We start from the raw sequence: 19,094 nt of genomic DNA, 5'->3' as shown, positions 1-19,094 counted from the left end.
AGGCTCAAACATTCAGCTGCATAAAACAGTCGAGTAAAACGAAAAACGAAGTAACTTACTTTTCTGACCAGACTTTTTTTTTACCAAGACTGATTCACATCCAATCAGCATTCCCCGAGTCACAGACAGCCAATCAGCATTCGCTGAGCCACAGGCAGCCAATCAGCATTCGCTGGTCGGCGTGCAGGCAAATGTTTATTATATGAGTTGGAGAGTGAATTAGCGCACTGGAGTTGCCGACGGATGCCAAACTTTACCTTTGCTACTGTATGTTGTTCTTCTATATAAAGTAAGTTAAATGTATTAAATCTGACCTTTGTAAGGTTTGCGAGTGTGTGAATGTGATTGAGTGCGAATGCTATATCTTGCGGGTTGATCTGTTTTGTTGATCATTGCTAACATTGATAACTTGCATAACGTTAGCATTATTAGGTAAATATTTAAGCGATATTTATAGTTTCTTATACTAATGTCACGAATGTACTTTTTATTTGTATTTCTATATAATGTATTTAGGAAGTGATTTCAGAGATATGCTGAAGAAAACTGTTTAAAATGAATAATTCAACCAAAGATGAAGATTTACTCGTCGTTTACTTTTCCGCAAGTGCTTTATTCTAAACATTTATGAGTTTCTTTACTCATTATCTTATCTTATCTTCTGCTAAAGAAGATAGTTTGAGAAAAGCTGAAACCAAAATATCTTCCTTTGTGTTCAACAGAGTAAAGAAACCCTGATAAGTTTTGAAGAAGTGAATGTTGAGTAAAGACATTTTTCAGTTTTTTTAATGCAAATAGTCCAGAAAATGTCCAGATAAATCACAGCTTATATAATGTTTTGACAGGTTAAGCTGATGTGTAATTAATAGTGGTTCAATAGTTCACAAATCTCACGGTTCAGATCACATTATGGTTTTGACCATTTCAGACCATTTTTCAGATCAGCCAAAAAGAGGAAGGAGACGCATGTAATTTGCTTTCCATTTATTACCAAAACATTACTGCAAGAAACATTTGGTTTTATTAAACATGAATTATAACCTGTACATGCTAAATTAAAATAAATATTTAATGCTGTGAAAAATGATAATCTTTTCTGTTGCTGATGTTGATGCTATATGAATAAATCTGACATTTTAATTTATACAACATTGTACAGATATATGATTGAACCAACATGTAAAAAAAAAAAAAAAAAAAAAAAATATATATATATATATATATATATATATATATATATATATATATATATATATATATATATATATATATATATATATATATATAAAAAAATCTGAAGGTCACGTGCGTATGGATCACAGATCAATGTATTTGTCCAGTTTAGCATAGTGTTTCCACTTAATGGGTCCAGTATAAACTTCATGCATTGACAGGTGTTTAGAGTCATGTTACACTTTTCATGTTATTCTCGGAGGCTCTGTCCCTTCTCTATTTTTCAGGCTTCTCAGGAGCATACCATAAATGTCCACATACCATGGCTGTATTTTCACATAGCCCTGTTCACTCTGCTTTGCTTTGCTCCATGGCTGTAGTCTTGCTCAGTTCTCTCTAAGACATAATCGTAAACTACACATCTAATTATGTATTTATGGTTATACAGGTTTACGTGTTTACAGCACACTTTTAGAGAATAAAAAATCTAACTCTAACCCTTTTCCAGTTAGCTCCTTACCTTTTAAAGACATCCATGATGGTAAATAGGACTATATTCACCTGATTATACACGTTTACTAATAACTAATGTTTATTGCGATTAATTAATTATTTGGGTCATTTTATTTCTTTTTTATTAATCTGATAAAAACAAAAACACTTTTTTTTGCTTACAGTTTTTTTTTTTACGATTGCTTAAGCACAATTTCAAAATGAAGGCTCATTTTGTCAAAACACTACACATAAATTCCACGTTCACACACAAACAGCAGAACACCAGTCCTTTTTGTTTGTTTAAATTCAGATTACATAACTTGTTTGTAATAATTTGCAATGAACCATTTTTTCCAGTTGTGAGTTGAAAAAGAGACAAACCAGGAGAAATTTTGAGCAGTTCAGGAAGTTCAAGGAATTTTGGCTGGGTAGACCCAGAATAAAATAGTCTTCATTGCATAATAGATGTTATCAGGTAATGCAGCCCTGATCCTTAATACCTGTTATAAACGTGATATTGATTTTGACAGAGAGATTTGTAAAAATGTGTCAAAATGAAGGTTTGTTTTGTCACTGTCTCCAATGTCTTTTCACTTCAGTTTGCTCAGATTTTTATGATTGACTAAAAGCTTTTTTTTTCCAATTTGATTTCAGACTTTACTGAAGAGAATGAGAAGATTGAAGATGATCTGGTAAAGTACATTATTTACCAACTGAATGTATTTACCTTATGAAAAAATAGAAAGAGGAATTGTTTTATGCGCACTCTATGTGGAAAATGTTTGGTATGGAAAAGTCTTGAGATTCACACGAGGATCCAAACTGGAGAGAAACCGTACACATACTCAGTGTGGGAAGAGTTTTGGATCCTCAGATCCACAGTGGAGAGAAAACACACACACGTGATCAATGTGGCAAAACATTTTTGAGGGCTTTACAGCTGAAGACACATCTTAGGGCTCATACAAAAGAGAAGCCTCTTTCATGTTCTGTGTGTGAAATAAGTTTTGAAATGCAGTCAAGTTTAGTAAAACATAAGAAGATCCACAGTGGTGAGAAAAAGTATATGTGCTTGGATTGTGAGAAGACTTTTACTAGAGCTGATCATTTGAAAAGGCACCAGACTGTGCACACCAGAGAGAAACCTTACCAGTGTTCACACTGCGACAAGAGATTCTGTCAGTTATCAATTCTGAAAAGACATGAGAGCATTCACACTGGAGAGAAACCTTACAAGTGTTCACACTGCGACAAGAGATTCTGTTATGTAAGATGCCTGGAAACACATGAGAGGATTCACACTAGAGAGAAACCTTACAAGTGTTCACACTGCGACAAGAGATTCAGTCAGTTATCAATTCTGAAAAGACATGAGAGGATTCACACCGGAGAGAAACCTTACAAGTGTTCACACTGCGACAAGAGATTCAGTCATTTATCAGTCCTGAAAATACATGAGAGGATTCACACTGGAGAGAAACCGTTCAATTGTTCACACTGTGACAAGAGATTCAGTCAGTTATCAACTCTGAAAGTACATGAGAGGATTCACACTGGAGAGAAGCCCTACAAGTGTTCACACTGCGACAAGAGATTCAATCGGCTAGGAAACTTGAATTTACATAAGAGGATTCACACTGGAGAGAAACCATACACATGTACTCAGTGTGGGAAGAATTTCAGAGGATTATCAAGTCTTAATCAACACATGAAGCTCCACAGTGGAGAGAAAACACACAAATGTGATCAATGCGGTAAACCATTTTTGACAGCTACAGATCTGAAGGTCCATCAGAGGATTCACACTGGAGAGAAACCGTACACATGTACTCAGTGTGGAAAGAGCTTCACACAATCATCATCCCTTACTCAACACATGATTATTCACACTGGAGAGAAACCGTACACATGTGCTAAGTGTGGGAGGAGTTTCGGATACTCATCAAGCCTTCATCAGCACATGTTGATCCACACTGGAAAGAAAACACACAAATGTGATCAATGCGGTAAAACATTTTTGAAAGCTGCAAATCTGAAGGCTCATCTTAGAGTTCATACGAAGGAGAAGCCTTATTCATGTTCTGTGTGTGGAAAGAGTTTTTCAAGGCAGTCATATTTAAGAGTACATCAGAAGATTCACACTGGTGTGAAAGAGTATATGTGCTTTGAGTGTGAGAAGACTTTTATTAGTGCTCAACATTTGAAACTGCACCAGAGGATTCACACTGGAGAGAAACCTTACAAGTGTTCACACTGCGACAAGAGATTCAGTCAGTTAGGAAATCTTAAAAAACATGAGCGGATTCACACTGGAGAGAAACCGTACACATGTACTCAGTGTGGGAAGAATTTCAGAGGGTCATCAAGTTTTAATAAACACATTTTGATCCACACTGGAGAAAAATCACACAAATGTGATCAATGCAGCAAAACATTTTTAAGAGCCACATATCTGAAGATCCATCTTAGAGCTCATACAAAGGAGAAGCCTTATTCATGTTCTGTGTGTGGAAAAAGTTTTTCAACACAGTTAAGTTTAAGAAAACATCAGAAGATTCACACTGGAGAGAAACCTTTCAAGTGTTCACACTGTGACAAGAGATTCAATCAGCTACATATCCGGAAAAAAAACATGAGAGGATTCACACGAGAGAAACCGTGATCAGCATCTAAAGAGTTACACTCATTTGTTGCAGTTGATAGGACTCATGAAACTGGACAAAAGCAGAATGTTTGGTGTTAATGTAGCGAGGGGCAGGGGGTCTATCCGTTTATATTGAGTGTTTGATTCATTTATCAATAGTTTCTTTTATTTGATGTTGAACTTGTTCCATGACTACTGAATTTACCTAATTGGTTGAAAAAACAAATGTATATGTTTTGCATTTTAGCAGAGCAACTTTTTTTATATCACATGTTTTCATGTATTAATGGAGTGGTAGAGTACGGTACGGGTCGGTATGGGTCACCTTTGTCAGGCTTGCATTTCCACTGCATAAAAGTACCAATGGTATCCTTTCGGTGGGTGTAGTGTAGGACAAAGTTTCAGTCAATGTCATTCTCGTTTGAGGAAATGTCAAAGTATAGCTGTACGGGTCGTTCACATATCATGTGAGAAGCACTTCTTACAAAACAGACGCTTCATACACATAGATACTCGTGTATAAATGTTCACTACTATGAACAGGATTCGATTATAACTGCAGATCAATGATGCGAAATAGCCTACTCTAACGTCTGCGATTATATAAAATAAATAAATAAATGTAATGTGTATATAAACACATACAGACCCTCAAGCTGCGTTCACACCAGACGCGGAACGCTCGTCAAGCGCGAGTGATTTACATGTTAAGTCAATGCAAACACGTGAATAATAAATTTCATGCGCAAATGAATCTGATTTGATGCGCAAATGAAACAAGTTACCTCAAATGTTCACGCGGCTATTTACGCTCGAATATCGCGATTTTATCCGCGCGTTCTGCGTCTGGTGTGAACACAGCATTACAGTCTTTGATATGTAACCATTTACAGAAGAACTACACATAGTAGAGATGCGCGGTTGGCGGTTATAGCCGCGAACTCCGCGGATGACGTTACGAAGAAATTATATTTTAATTAAATTCGGGCGGGTGGTGGGCGGTTGTACTGTTTTTATAGGCATAGCTGGCACACCAACGAAAAAGCCTAGCTGACTTCACAGAATGGGAGGAGGAATCGGATACACTAATTCTGGATGAAGTACAGAAGTATTCCTCTACAAACTTCCGTATAGATGGATCAGCAGAGGAAAATCTACTTTCCTTTTGGGAGAAATAAGGCCAGTCATTCCCACGACTACAGCACCTTTCCAAGAGAATTCTATGCATTTCAGCAACAAGTGCTGCGAGCGAGCGCTCCTTCAGTGCAGCAGGGCGCATTATAGTGGCTATGCAGTCGCTCCCGTCTGAATCCTGACACTGTAGATGCTATTTTATTCCTGCATTGTGCCAAGAAAAAATCAAACTAGACCTAAGGTCAGGCATATTAAACCAATTAGCCTATGTTATTTAGGCTACACATATGTTAAATATAAACTTTTGAGTTCAGTCAGCTGATAATTTTACGTTCATATTGGTTTAGCCTATTCTATTCTAGACATGTTGGCCTCGCTTTTACGTTCTGAGGCTAAGGTTATTTTGCCAGAATTTCTTTGTCACAACTGTAATGGCGTAGTATTTCGTTATGCTTCAAGTTTGAGGGGAATGGGGATGATCCTAAGTCCATGGGTTATTGGGGCAGTTGTCATACATGCATTTTAGCCTGGTCAGACTTTATGTTCGCTCAAAGAGGGATGGAATATCTATTTTTCTAATTTAATTTATAATTGTGGGAGTGACTGAGCCTACAAGGCTAAGGCACGATATGACGTTTTTATTAAAAAAATTTTCAACTGTTTGCCAAAGCATGCGATATATAGCGATAGCCTATGCCTACATTAAGATATTTATGTTAAGATTTTTTTACTGCCTGTTGTTTCTTTTGGCATATAAAATAGGCATTGTCTAATAGGGATATCAGTAAAGGTTCATCTGTGTCGCAGAACTGGTGTTACTTCCGATTTCTACAAGCTCAATAACATCCACAGCAAAAAATAAAAAATAAATAAATAAATAAATAGTCGAAAAACTGTGCCCATTAATTAGATGTGCAAGGCAAGCAGTTACGTTTTTGGGGTTGCTATGGACAACTACAAATGTAAACATTATTAGGCTATAATGTAAATGACTTATTATTCTATCTATTTACTAAAAAATAAAGTGAAATAGGCATTTAGTAGTAGGCTAAATAGCAGCATGTTGAAATGATGTGTCAATGCGTTTTCTATTAGGCTACAATAAAAAAGTTGTATAGTAGCTACAGTGCGTTTAATTTAGGCTATTTATTTATTTTTGTCCCTGTGCGCCGATTGGAGACGGAGTTCACTGCTGATATTCTGAGAGCTCGGGTGCTTCTCATTTCTTATTTGTGCATCCTCGTTTCCTTTCCTTGCTTTCTTTCCTCGTACTTCCACCCCACGTTCGAGGGAAGGACGCAAGGAAAAGACTCAAGGACCGAGGAATCGAATCAAGTGAAAAGACACATCCTCGTATCTTTAGCGTCACTTCAAAGCGTCGTCAATTAATGACTTGCACGTTTGGATTAACTGCATGTCTACATTAAAGTCATTCTCTATTCTATAATGATCAATAAAGAAACATTTATTTAATAATAAAAAGGAATAAGCCATTCAAATAAAGAGCCCAATCAGCAGATGGCGAGCGGGTGCGGTTTTAAAAATTGGTCAAAAATGTTACTGTGGATGGATGGCGGACGGATGATGATTTTTGTCATGCGGTTGCGGATGAAATAATAGCCCATCCGCGCATCTCTAACACACAGCATACATTAAGTCCTTATTTGGGTTCAAAAACAGCATGCAACATATAGCCCACAGTCAGATGCAAATGTAACCTCTGTTAGAAAGTATTTTCGTTATTATGAGTTCATAATAGTCCAAAAGGTGATAATAATAGTACACCATGGCAGTTTGTTCATGAAAACAAAAAAGTGGTATGGTACGGTTCGATTTTGGTACCTTTTGACAGTTGAAATGTCCATAAAAGCCTACCATACCATACTGTACCACTCAGTGGAAACCCATAAGGTTGTTGCCAAAATGAATGAATAAATCTTGGCTTCAGTGGCAGATGTAAACCTATGCAATGGAGGCAATCGCCTAGAGTGGTATCTTGAAGTGGCGGCACGGTTAGTCAAAGCCATTGAAAGGAAAGGTTTTCACACTGACACCTGTCATTGTAAAATAGTCAGGAAACCGGTCAGTATCTGGTGTGACCACCATTTTCCTCACGTAGTGCCACACATCTCCTTCACATGGAGGTCATCAGGTTATTAATTGTGCCATGTCGAGTGTTGGTACATTTCTTTTTGATAGCTGTGCGAAGTTGCTGGATATTCGCACAACAATAAGCCTTAGGATCGCAATGCGGTTTCTCTGTGCATTTGAAATACCATCAATAACCCGTGTCCATAACATAGGCTTGCCATGCCATAATCCCACCACCACCACCATGGGCCACTCGATTCACAACACTGACATCAGCAATCCACTCACCCACACGACGCCGTACACACTGTCACACAGTGAAAACCATGATTCATCCATGAAGAGAACATCTCTCTAAAGTGCCAAACACCATCAGATGGGATCATTTGCCATTTCAAGTTGGTTATAATGATGATCTGCAGTCAGTTTGAGACTCAATGAGGATGATGAGCATGCAGATGAGCTTTCCTGAGATGATGTCTGATAGTTTGTGCAGAAATGACTTGTTCTGCAAACTGATGCACAGGTGGCTGGCCTCAGACGATCTTGTGGGTGAAGATGAGGGTTCTGGAGGTTCTAGGCTGGTGTGGTTACACGGGATCTGCAGTTGTGATGCTGCGGTTGTGCATTATAATCAGCAGTTCAAAATAGCCACATTACAGCTGTGTTAAAGTCAGCTCTGTATTTTATAAGTTATGTACTCTATTTAATAAAACAATTACTACTTTAAAAAGTCGTTCTAGGCCTTAACTAAGAAATGACCATCACCTAAGATTAATAAATGCTTTTGTAGTTGTCATTACATTGACATTAGTTTAATTAACCAATCTAAATTAATAAAACCTCACTGTATGCAGTTAATGAACAAAAAGCCAATAAATAGTCTGTGGATTGTTATTGTCGTAGGGCAGATTAGCATGTGAATACATTATTATTTGGAAATAAATCGCCTATTAATCTTGAAACATTTGGTGCTGTGATGAACAACCACTGAAATTCAATAACCTGAATATTCTTTAAAGGCCCTCTACTAGTTGAAATATTCCCAAACACACTATTTTGAAGTGCCCACGATATCAATATTGTACATGTTCATTATCACCATATTAAATTATTGAATACCAGCATATGTTCAGTGGCCAAATAAGCTCTGCCTTCACCTTATTTCTACCAATGTTGAGACCCCAGATATGTTCAAGAAGGTAGAAAACAGCATCTGAGTATGGGGCACTCCAGGATGTAAGACAGCAACAACCAGATATTGCCATGTTGACCATGGTACTGTCCCTTTGACCTGCTGCCTGGTGCTACCCGACCTAAAGGGAAAATCTACCCCTTGTCCATCCCAGAACAGTAAGCCATGGATGAGTTTTCACATGAGGTTTTTCTCCAAGGTTTACGCCAACCATAAAAATCAAGCACTTTCCATTTGTTGCTGTGACATTGAGTCTCCAATAGAGGACGCTATTTTACAACAAAATGAAAATCCCCTTGGATAAGTGAATGTTTCCCAACCCTGTTCCTGAAGGGACACCAGCAGTACACATTTTCATCCTCTTCCTAATCAAACACGTCTGAATGAACTCATCAGAACATCAGAAGAGACTCCAAAACTTGAAATGAATGGGTCGGATAAGGGAGATATCCAAATTGTGTACTGTTGGTGGGCCTCCAGGAACAAGCTTTGGAAACAAGTAGCCCATGCATTGGTAATAATAAATGATTTGACATTGTGCCATTATTTTATCAAGATTAAAGGTGTTTTGATGAGTGGCATTTTGAAATTAAATGTACTTTTATTGTGGACTATAAGATTTTTTTATTCATCAGAACATTTCTGAAAGGTTTACAGATCAATATAATGTTTACAAGTACACTTCATATATTGTGACCTTGGCTGAGAATAATGCACAACATCATTTTTAAGTTCACCCTTTATGATGAAGTTATTTTAATACTGTTTTTAAATACTCTTTTAATTTCAATACTCTTGATGGCTGATTTTATGTTGTTTTGTTGCTTATTAATGTGTGTGCATGCATAGTTGCTGTATATTGTTTATTACTTTAGTTTTTAATTGCAGTAATGGTTTGTTGTGAGTCTTTCGACAGTGTAATGCTGTGATTATTGTCTGATTAGTTTTCTGTGATCATACAGTAGACATGCTAAAATCATCTTGCTGATGTGTTCATTACACAGGGGTCTGTTTTTCCATCATTTTGAAAGTGAAAGTAAGTTTTCATTCTTTAATTTAGACATGCTCGTTTTGCTGAATTTAGCATGTCTGAAGATGCGTTGTTTTTAATGTGAATAGTTTTGCTGATCACTGATGGTACATAAATAATTTCCTGCATAATTATAAAAGTGCTAAAGTTTAGTGTTAAAGAGAAAAGAGCTGTTTTTTTTCTTATTTGAAAGAAAAGTGTGTATTTAAATAGGGATATTATTTTGAATAATTAAGTTATTTAAATATATATTATTAATTTAATTGTAATTTTTTTAAACAAATGTGAATTGATATGCTGTAATCATCAGTCCCTCCTTCCCCCCTGTATACATTGCTTGAACGATTAATTAATAATTACATGAATAAATACAATATCCTAAAATGCCATTTATTGTCTCTTTGTTGCAGTAATTAATCTATTTCTGTCATGTTATAGCCTGGGAAAAATTTTTTTAAACTTATTTTATACAGTTTGTTTATTTGTGAGGCTGTGTATGCTTTATCATATCTCAAATTTCTCTCGAGAGTGCTGTTCGCGCGCGCTATTCTCACGTAAACCCACCAGAGGCCGCTGACTGCCTGCCTGTCTGACTGACTGACTGAATGACTAGCCGACCGGACCGACCATTCAATCGACTCACCCTTCTCCCCTAAACCCAACCAATTTTATCGATTAACTAGTCAATTCAATTCAGCTTTATTTGTATAGCGCTTTTACAATGTAGATTGTGTCAAAGCAGCTTCACATAAATGGTCATAGTAACTGGAACAGTGTGGTTCAGTAACTGGAACAGTGTAGTTCAGTTTTTAATGTTTAAGTTCAGTTCAGTTTAGCTCAGTTCAGTGTGATTTAATCATTACTGAGAGTTCAAACACTGAAGAGCCAACTCATCGATGCGTAGCTCTACCAATCCTGAACCATGCGAGGCAGTGGCGACAGCGGAGAGGGAAAAAAAACTTCACCTGATGGGAGTGAAGAAAAAAAACCTTGAGAGAACCAGACTCAGTTGGGCACGACCATTTTAATTTCTCCGCTGGCCAAAAGTCTTGTGCAGAACTAGTCAAACCACTTGCGTCCCTAAAGCCAACCAACAAAAGCCGTCCAGAAAAGAAAAGCCCTCGTCTGATTTTTACCACATTTTCAGATTTTACCACATTTTCACCCTGGTATTCACTTGTTCATTTTAATGATTATCTGATTTCTGGAACCGCTATTCCCTGGACTCGAACCCTGTCATCATTGTGGTCAATTCCTCCCTGCATCTCAAGTCTGCCAACATACAAACGAGGACAAACTGGTTGCAGCGGGAAAGCCCTGCACACGCGTGAAAAGGAACAGCGTCATACCGCCTGTAGCGTTCCCTTAAGAAAGATGAAATGCAGCCATGTGTACCTTCGGCTACATAATTTGCGGTCTCCAGAAACATCCATGGGACTACATTTTCAGAATAAGTCTGTGTTGCAACAATATATTAAAACCATTGTATTTTACAGAATGTTTTAAAAAAATACAAAGCAAAAATCACTAATATTTATTGTTATCCACCCGCGACCCATCAGCAATTAATCATAATGTATTTTTTTTTTACCCAACCCGCCTTACCCGTGGATTATCCACAGTGCCCGCAGATATAACCGCCATCCACGCATCACTATTCTGTGATTTGACAGCCTTGTCACTACCAGTGTTATGTCTGAAAGCATGTAAAAATAGCCTCTTTTTTTTTAAATCGAGAGAATTTATTTAGTTTTTCTTGTGTTGGAGACCTTCATGCTGGATTGAATCCTGGGACACACTCTTTAAGCATTCTTCTTCAGTAAACTGAAATACTGGTGATTAATTGTGAATAATTGTTTCTTGAGCTGTTTTTAGAAACTACCTGAACCTGGACACTCAAATAAGCCCTGCCTTTATTTCCTCCAGAAACTCCCAAGAAGAAGGCATTCAATGCATGCAGCGATGTCTTCAGTTAGACCGCAACAACCCAGTTTTCATCATGTTGAGTATGTGATTGTGCCTTTGACCTGCTGCCTGGTGCTACCCTACCTAAAGGTAAAATCTACCTTATGTCCATCCCAGAACAGAAGCCATGGTTGAGTATTTACATCAGGTCTTCCAACCATAAATATCAAGTGTTTGATTTTTGATTGGAGTTTCCAGCAGAGGACGCTGTTTTACAACAAAACGGTCACTCCTTTTGATGAGGCACTGACAAACAGCAAGTGATCCACACATTGGTAAATATAAATCATTTGTCTTTATGCTGTCATTTTATGATTGTTAAACGTAACATTATGATAATGTGAGGCAAGCTGAAATGACTTATAGTCAAATGTACTTTCTGTTGTGGAGTATGAGAAATACAATGTTGATCAGGGCTTGATTTTATCCATCAGAACATTTCTGCAAAGTTAACAGATTGAGAGATAGAGAAGTAGACTACATAAGTCGTGAAAATAATAGACTAGAGTGCATTTTAATGAGACAATTTAAAGTTCAATCTTTAAAATGTGTGATAAATAGTTAATTTTATTGGTTCATTATACTTTATTTGCATTGCATTATTTATGATGACACTTTAATGCTGTGATTGTCTGATTATATTTCGGTGTGCTCATACAGTACTTACACCATCGCGGTGATGTGTTCATTGTCCAGCATATGCGTCTCATCTGAAATTATACTTGCGTCTAAACTGAAAGTGAAAGTTTTCATTTTGCCGCAACGCACGAGCAGCTCTGTCTGTCAGCAGCGATATCTCCAGTCATGTAGACATGCTCGTTTTGTTTAACTTGGCTTATCTGATGCATCAACCGAAGATTGTTTTAATGACAGTAATGCTGATGATCGCTGATGGTACGTAAATGATTTCATGCATACTTATTCAAGTGTTAAAGTTGGGAGGAAAGAGAGCTGTCATCATTTAGCTCATTAGTAAGAAAACATATTTAAGAGATGCGAATTTTAATAAGCTTTCAAAAATAAATAAAATAAACAATAAAAATAATAAAATAAATAGAATAGTTGTTTTCTCCCCAAAAGTTGATCTGTTTTATTATTGGCGTTATAATTGTGTTATCGCCCTCCCTATATTTTGCCTGATTAATTAATAAATAAAGAAAAAAAGAACAATAAACGCATAAATAAATAAAACACAAAAAGTATACAATTGGCTTTTCGATGCAGTAATTAATATGTTGTCATGTTATATATTGTGGTGGGGAGCAATTTGTTTTAAACCTAATTAATGCAGTGTGTGTGTGTGTGATTTCTACTTATTTAATTATGAACATGGCATACTTATCTCATCGCAAAAGTAAAACCATCCTTTACAGTATGAGCTTTTTTGCATCGTCATCCTAAACATGACTGTGCAGTTTCAGAAATAAAATGCTGCACTGCATAGTTTAATTAACAAGAGAGGAATAAAGACTTGCTGCCAAAACTGTTGAAGAAGTTTTGAAGCTTTAATAATACAAATGATATTATTATGATTATTATAAATATTATATATAATTAAATTATCCACATCGTGACAAAAATATTAAAGACATCTCCATCATGCTTGTTCTGTTTTCATGCATGTTTTTATATAGAGAAATTCAGATTTGACTTGTTCAAAAGCGTTGAATGTTAAATGTTTATGTCATGTTTTATCTAAATGAGCACACTGTAACAATGAATGACTATCGATGCCTTTACAAAAAATAATAATAATAACAGTAATAGTTTTTTTTTTTTAATTTAAATAACGCCTTTCCAGAGCTGAAGGACACTTTACAAAAATTGCAACAAAAAGATAGTACAAGCAGACATTGAAAAAAACAGTAACCATAGAGACCGTGAAAGCGGCTGAAGTGAAAGTGAAAGCAAGTTTTCATTTTGTCGCATCGCACGAGCAGCTCTGTCTGTCAGCAGTGATATCTCCAGTCATGTAGACATGCTCGTTTTGGTTTAATTTCGCTTATCTGAAGATGCATCAACCGAAGATTGTTTTAATGACAGTAATTCTGATGATCGCTGATGGTACGTAAATGATTTCATGCATACTTATTCAAGTGTTAAAGATGGGAGGAAAGAGAGCTGTCATCATTTAGCTCATTAGTAAGAAAATTTATTTAAAAGATGTGAATTTAAATAAGCTTTTATAAATAAATAAAATTACAACTAATAATAATTAAACAACATTTTCAAAAGTGAATGTATACAGTTTTCCCCCAAAAGTTAATAGATTTTAACTAAAATTAGAACTAAGTTTACCCGATAAATGGTTTAGGCTAAATTGAGATAATACTATTAAAAGTTTGTCAATGACACAGATTTAAAATAAATAAATAATAATAATAAAGGTACATAATAATGAAGTTGTAAGCAATATGAAAAACAGTGGAAAAAATTAACATGTGCATATTAAATTATTGATGAAAGATTCTTTAATGTGTACTTGCTGGTTTGTTACACTGTCCTATATTGCTTTCTACTTTATTACTATTACCACAGTAATGATTGATTGTAACGTATAATGCTGGGATTCTTGTCTGATTCTATAACTGTGTGATGATCATACAGTGCTAAGTCATCGCACTGATGTGTTCAATAAAAGTAAAAGTAGGCAGGGGCGGACTGGGACAAAAATTCAGCCCTGGCACTGTTGCCACACCAGCCCACATTACCACACCGACACAGCCCCACCCACGGAAACGCACATTCACTATTTATTTTGGTGTAAAGATGGTGAAATAATATGACTTTCTTGCCAGATTTTGATAATGTCCGGGGAACCTTGGATTGGGTCGGCCCATCTTGAAACCAGGCGGCAGTTGCCGATTGGGCCAAATGCTTAACATTTAATATTATTATTTTATTATCATCATCATAATATCACATCTAGCAAGAGATAAAAGCTGTTTGCACTTAAAAACAATACATATTAAAAAAAATAAAAAAACTGACCGGCCCACATTTAAAAATTGGTCCAGCCCTTCTTGCCAGATGGCCAGTCCGCCCCTAAAAGTAAGTGTTCATTGTGCTGCAGTCATTTGTTTATTTTTTGCCACATCATGTAGACATGCTCGATTTGTTTAAGTTCGCTTATCTGAAGATCAGACAACAGAATCATTTGATGTCAGTAATTTCGATGATCGCGGATGACACCTAAATGATTTTATACATAATTAGTCAGAGAATAAACAAATAGTTAATTAAATTACGCTCTTTTTGTATTTATTTATTAGTGTTTTTTTTTAAATTTTTTTTATTTTTTTTTTTACTAAAGCGAATAGATCTTATTATAATAATATTTGTGGCACCACCTGCTCCTAAATATAAAGTAAAATAAAAGTCTATTATTGTCTTTTTGCTTGTTGCAGTGAATATTATTTTTTCTCTCTCATGTTATTGTCTGTGGTTTATTCATGGTGAAAATTAAGACTTACTTTAGTATGACTTTTGTTTTTTGTCCATGCCATCCTTGAGCTTGACATGGGGTATGTCTTCTGACATTGCAGTTTGAGAAATTACTTGTTCACAGTGCAAGAGTCTTTTTAAAGACAAAATTGTCGTGGCTGAAATGATTCATATCCCTGGCAAATTCTGACTTAAAGTTACTTGTTTTTAACAAGCAAGCCTTTTTGACTGGAAATGACATCAGCTTCTCTTAAAAGATAATAAGGCAATGCACAAGAGGCACCATTGTGAGAAAAATATATATTTCTCAGCTTTTATTTGCCTTTAATCAAAAACTTTAATTGAGAATTTGCCAGAGGTATAATGTTGGGTATATATAATGTTCATATTTCTTAAATGCACTGCCAATATTACACTTCACATTTAATTTATTATTAATCCAATGCATTTATGTACTTTGTTATATTTATTCATTTAAAAATGGCCCTTTTTTTAATTTTAAGTGATTTAAAACCTTGGCTGATAATGTTTGGAGTTGTGAAATCGATGTTTTTTTATTTATATATTTATTTGTTGTTGTCAGCTCTAAACCTACTCTGAAACTCTTCAACTAGTTTGTGAAACAGGCCACAGGTGTAGCAAGAAAACGTTCACCCATCATGATGATCATCCTGAAAGACCATTTTTTAGTAAAGTTTCGTTTTTGTTTTACTGTCTTTTTAATTACAGGGTTAGTTGTTCGTGGTCCCTCTGCTCCTCTGTCTGCTCCTCTGGGATCTTCAGTGGTTTTGCCCTGTTTTGTTGATGAAGCTTTACCAGTGGAGGATCTGGAGGTGGAATGGAGAAGAGCAGACTCAGAGACTCTGATTCATCTGTATCAAGATGGTGAGAGTCGAGCAGAGGTCTAGCAGCAGGATTATCATGATAGAGCTCATTTCTTTACTGAGGAGATTCAACATGGAAACTTCTCCCTCCGTCTGGACAATCTGACAGCTCAAGATGAAGGAGAATACAGGTGTAGAGTTCACAGTCAGCAGAATTTTGGAGAAGCTGTGATCAAGATAAAAGATGTTGGTGAGTGAGAGTAACTAAAAGTAAAAAAAATGGAATTCACATATTTTTGTTTTGATATTTTAACCCTTTATATACAGCGAATACGAATGTTTTCACTCGATTAAATGGCTGTTATCAGCTAATAGATATGGAGCTGTGAGTTATTCAACATGGTTAATCAGCTATATGAGGTATCAAATTTATAATTTTCTCACAGAAATCCACTAGAGGCCACTCTGATTGACCTCTTTCCTTAGACCCAACCGTCAGTTTTTTTTTTCAGAAGCACCAATTGGCCCGTCCTCCTCCTTCCCTAAACCCAACCCTCAGTTTTTGTTCAAAAGCATTAATTGACACGTCCTGCTCCTTCCCTAAACCCAACCGTCAGTTTAAAAAAAAATAAATAAGAGCAATCAAAAGCAAGTTATTTCTTTAATTAGCTTTTGCCTTGCCTGCTTTCCGAAACTGTTCTACGCCAGACTCAAACCCTGTCATCGTCCACTCTGCACCACGTCACAATTCTGCTGATGTACACGGTGAGCCACTGAAGAAACTGGTAGCAGCAGAAAATTCATTCTTGTGGAGGTAAGTGTGCAAACCGTCATGCAGAATGAGCCTATGTTGATTATTTATATTATTTATTACATTTCCCATTTATTGTATTTTATTACCGTCTGCCCTTACCGGCCCATATCTATGAGCTGATAACCACTGATAATGCCTATTCAATCGACTGATAGCATTAAAAGAGGGTGTTATGTCAATAGTGTCTGGCTGCAGACCTGCACATGCACTCTCAGGCACCATGCACTCAATAGAGCAAGACACATCAATATGAGCGGTGGTAGGGGTAGGGTTAGAGTTGTAGCCTTTAAAAGCCAATCGGGTCTGATGCTGTGTTCACACCAAATGTGTCAAGCGCAGATAAATTGAGCTATTCATGCATAAATTGACACGTGAACATTTTAAGTCTACTCGCTTCATTCTTGCATAAAATTCACTTCACAACATATGCAGATTCGCGTGATGGGCAGGGATTCTGTCCTCCCAGTGACTCTAGCTTCATTGCTAAATGGCTAACAGGGATTTTATTGAGAGAATAGCTGTGTTTATGTGCTTTTATGAAAGCTGAAAAACAGTGTTGATTTTGTTTGGAGTCCACTAGATCCTTTCAGAGGTGCGCCCAGCTCTGTGCACCTGCTTCTTCCGCGTCTGGTGTGAATGCAGCATGAGAGCATGCGTAGTTGATCTGCAGCAAGACCCTTCTTTTTTTGTTTTCATAGAGCATTTGCTGGTATCAGGAACAAATCGATCTGTTTCTATACATGTTGGTGAGGACGTGACTCTGAACTGCTCTGTAGACTCTCACATCACACCTGAACACATTGAAGAGGTATCATGGAAGAAAACAGATAAAGATGGAGATATTCTGATCCTGCTTTACCAAAACAATAAGGCTGTGCCAGAGGTGGGAGATGAACAATTCAGAGGCAGAGTTGAGTTCTTCACTGCTGAAATCCCCAAAGGAAACTTCTCTCTCAGACTGAAGAGTGTCAGAACTGAGGATAAAGGAGTTTACATGTGTCAAGTGTTTGCTGGAGATTTATCAGCCAATGCTACTGTAGTGCTGGGAAGACTGAGTGAGTTATGATAAAAACTGCACATAATAATTCAGTCTGATACACGGGTAATGATGTTATTGCGAAGAGTTTTAGATGAAGTAATTGGAATAAAAAATGTCTGATTGCACAAAGTATTCAGAATATCCTGTCAATAATAAATTAAATCAATGTGTCAGCATTTTAAAAGTTCATTTTTTCTTGACCATTTGATTTGGATTAAAAGGGAAAATGGCAGTAATAGAAATGTAAAATACCAAACGAGTATTGATGTATATCAGACAGACTAGTGTAACGCATTACTATAAGGTCTTATTTGTTTATAAATTAGCTAATATGGTTAGCTACTATAGCTTTCTACAAGCAATATAGATCCATGAGCAAATACCCTGCTCACATTGCATGCATTATTAAACTCATGCATTCCTAACACTAATAATAATAATATAAGGAATTACATACTGCATCTTACTGTTTCATAACTCTTTCTGACTCTCAGGTTTCTCTGCTTTGCATACAATGGTGTTGATACTCTGTATTTCTGCATGTGGATCTGCGCTTCTGCCCTGTGTCTGGATCTACAGCAGATCACCTGATAAAGGTCAATTGCATGTGCAACTGTCAGTGTTTAGTCTATTTGTTTGTAATAAGTTTTTGCCTTGGTTCAATTTTTACAACATGCTAGCCATGTCAGTCATGTTATAAATGGATGATTATGCATGGATTTCTTTAAAGGAAATGGTTCACCCATTTTGAACTATCTTTATAATGTACATCCGCAATTCTGGTGCACTAGGACCCACACGGACTTCCAAACTTCCATAATTTCACCACCATTTTTCTGTCCAATAAGTGCTTCTAGCATTTAAACATTATCTTCAGGATCTCAGGGTTAGCTCAAGCTCGAAACCAAGTGATTTACCATGAAGAGCAACCCATTGGAGATTCAGGGAGATATTGGCTGCATATCAGCCAGGAGCCAGCCTCTCCATACTGGCAATGTAAATTCTTCTGTGGGGCCAAGGAAAGCTGTTCTTTGTCCGTGCAAATTAGATTCCTGTGCATCTTAACCAGGGAGTGGAGAACCTGTCAAGGCAGGAGCTAAGTCCCAGGGAATGGAGATTGAAGGTGATACAGCTCCTTTTATAAATTTTCAACCAGGCAGAAGTAGATCAGTTTGCATCTCGAGAGACGACCCTTTGTCCATCTGGTTCTCATTCATGCATCCAGTCCCAGTAGGATTGGATGAAA

General features: G+C 36.6%; 3 protein-coding genes and 1 long non-coding RNA gene across 5 annotated transcripts in view; 3 read left to right on the top strand and 1 right to left on the bottom strand.

The window, feature by feature from the left end:
- Positions 1 to 19,094, bottom strand: part of LOC141381140 (uncharacterized) — a 686,936-nt gene that overhangs the window by 276,500 nt on the left and 391,342 nt on the right. The gene's annotated exons all lie outside the window — the stretch shown is intronic.
- LOC148679717 (uncharacterized) lies at positions 225 to 9,017 on the top strand. Of its 2 annotated transcripts, none has more exons than XR_015941959.1 (3): positions 225 to 289; positions 2,323 to 5,219; positions 7,093 to 9,017. XR_015941959.1 is itself a non-coding variant. In XM_088649562.1 (3 exons), exons 2-3 carry the CDS (start codon positions 2,681 to 2,683, stop codon positions 4,328 to 4,330), a joined length of 1,566 nt encoding a protein of 521 aa, XP_088505688.1. In that variant the 5' UTR covers positions 225 to 289; positions 2,323 to 2,680; the 3' UTR covers positions 4,331 to 6,332. The 2 variants fall into 2 exon arrangements, 1 of the variants encoding a protein (XP_088505688.1); XM_088649562.1 differs by lacking the exon at positions 7,093 to 9,017 and having other exon boundaries at positions 2,323 to 3,362; positions 3,447 to 6,332.
- Positions 227 to 18,587, top strand: zgc:112965. Its single transcript, NM_001020706.1, is given in 9 exon segments — positions 227 to 289; positions 2,323 to 2,360; positions 11,689 to 11,817; positions 11,919 to 12,002; positions 12,496 to 12,621; positions 15,901 to 16,245; positions 17,508 to 17,864; positions 18,343 to 18,492; positions 18,494 to 18,587. Coding segments are annotated over 5 exon segments (969 nt in total). The 5' UTR covers positions 227 to 289; positions 2,323 to 2,360; positions 11,689 to 11,817; positions 11,919 to 12,002; positions 12,496 to 12,539; the 3' UTR covers positions 18,529 to 18,587.
- Positions 13,650 to 19,094, top strand: part of LOC564237 (uncharacterized) — a 130,319-nt gene continuing 124,874 nt past the window's right edge. Inside the window, exons 1-4 of the mRNA XM_087243898.1 lie at positions 13,650 to 13,791; positions 15,901 to 16,245; positions 17,508 to 17,864; positions 18,343 to 18,444. The gene's annotated coding sequence lies outside the window, so the exon portion shown is untranslated. The remainder of the gene's footprint in view (positions 13,792 to 15,900; positions 16,246 to 17,507; positions 17,865 to 18,342; positions 18,445 to 19,094) is intronic.

The sequence above is a fragment of the Danio rerio genome, chromosome 3 (genome assembly GCF_052040795.2).
Source record: "Danio rerio strain M-AB ecotype USA chromosome 3, GRCz13ab, whole genome shotgun sequence".
Taxonomy (NCBI): domain Eukaryota; kingdom Metazoa; phylum Chordata; class Actinopteri; order Cypriniformes; family Danionidae; genus Danio; species Danio rerio.
Note: the sequence above shows the minus strand (reverse complement) of the source record. Positions and strands in the feature narration are given on the sequence as shown.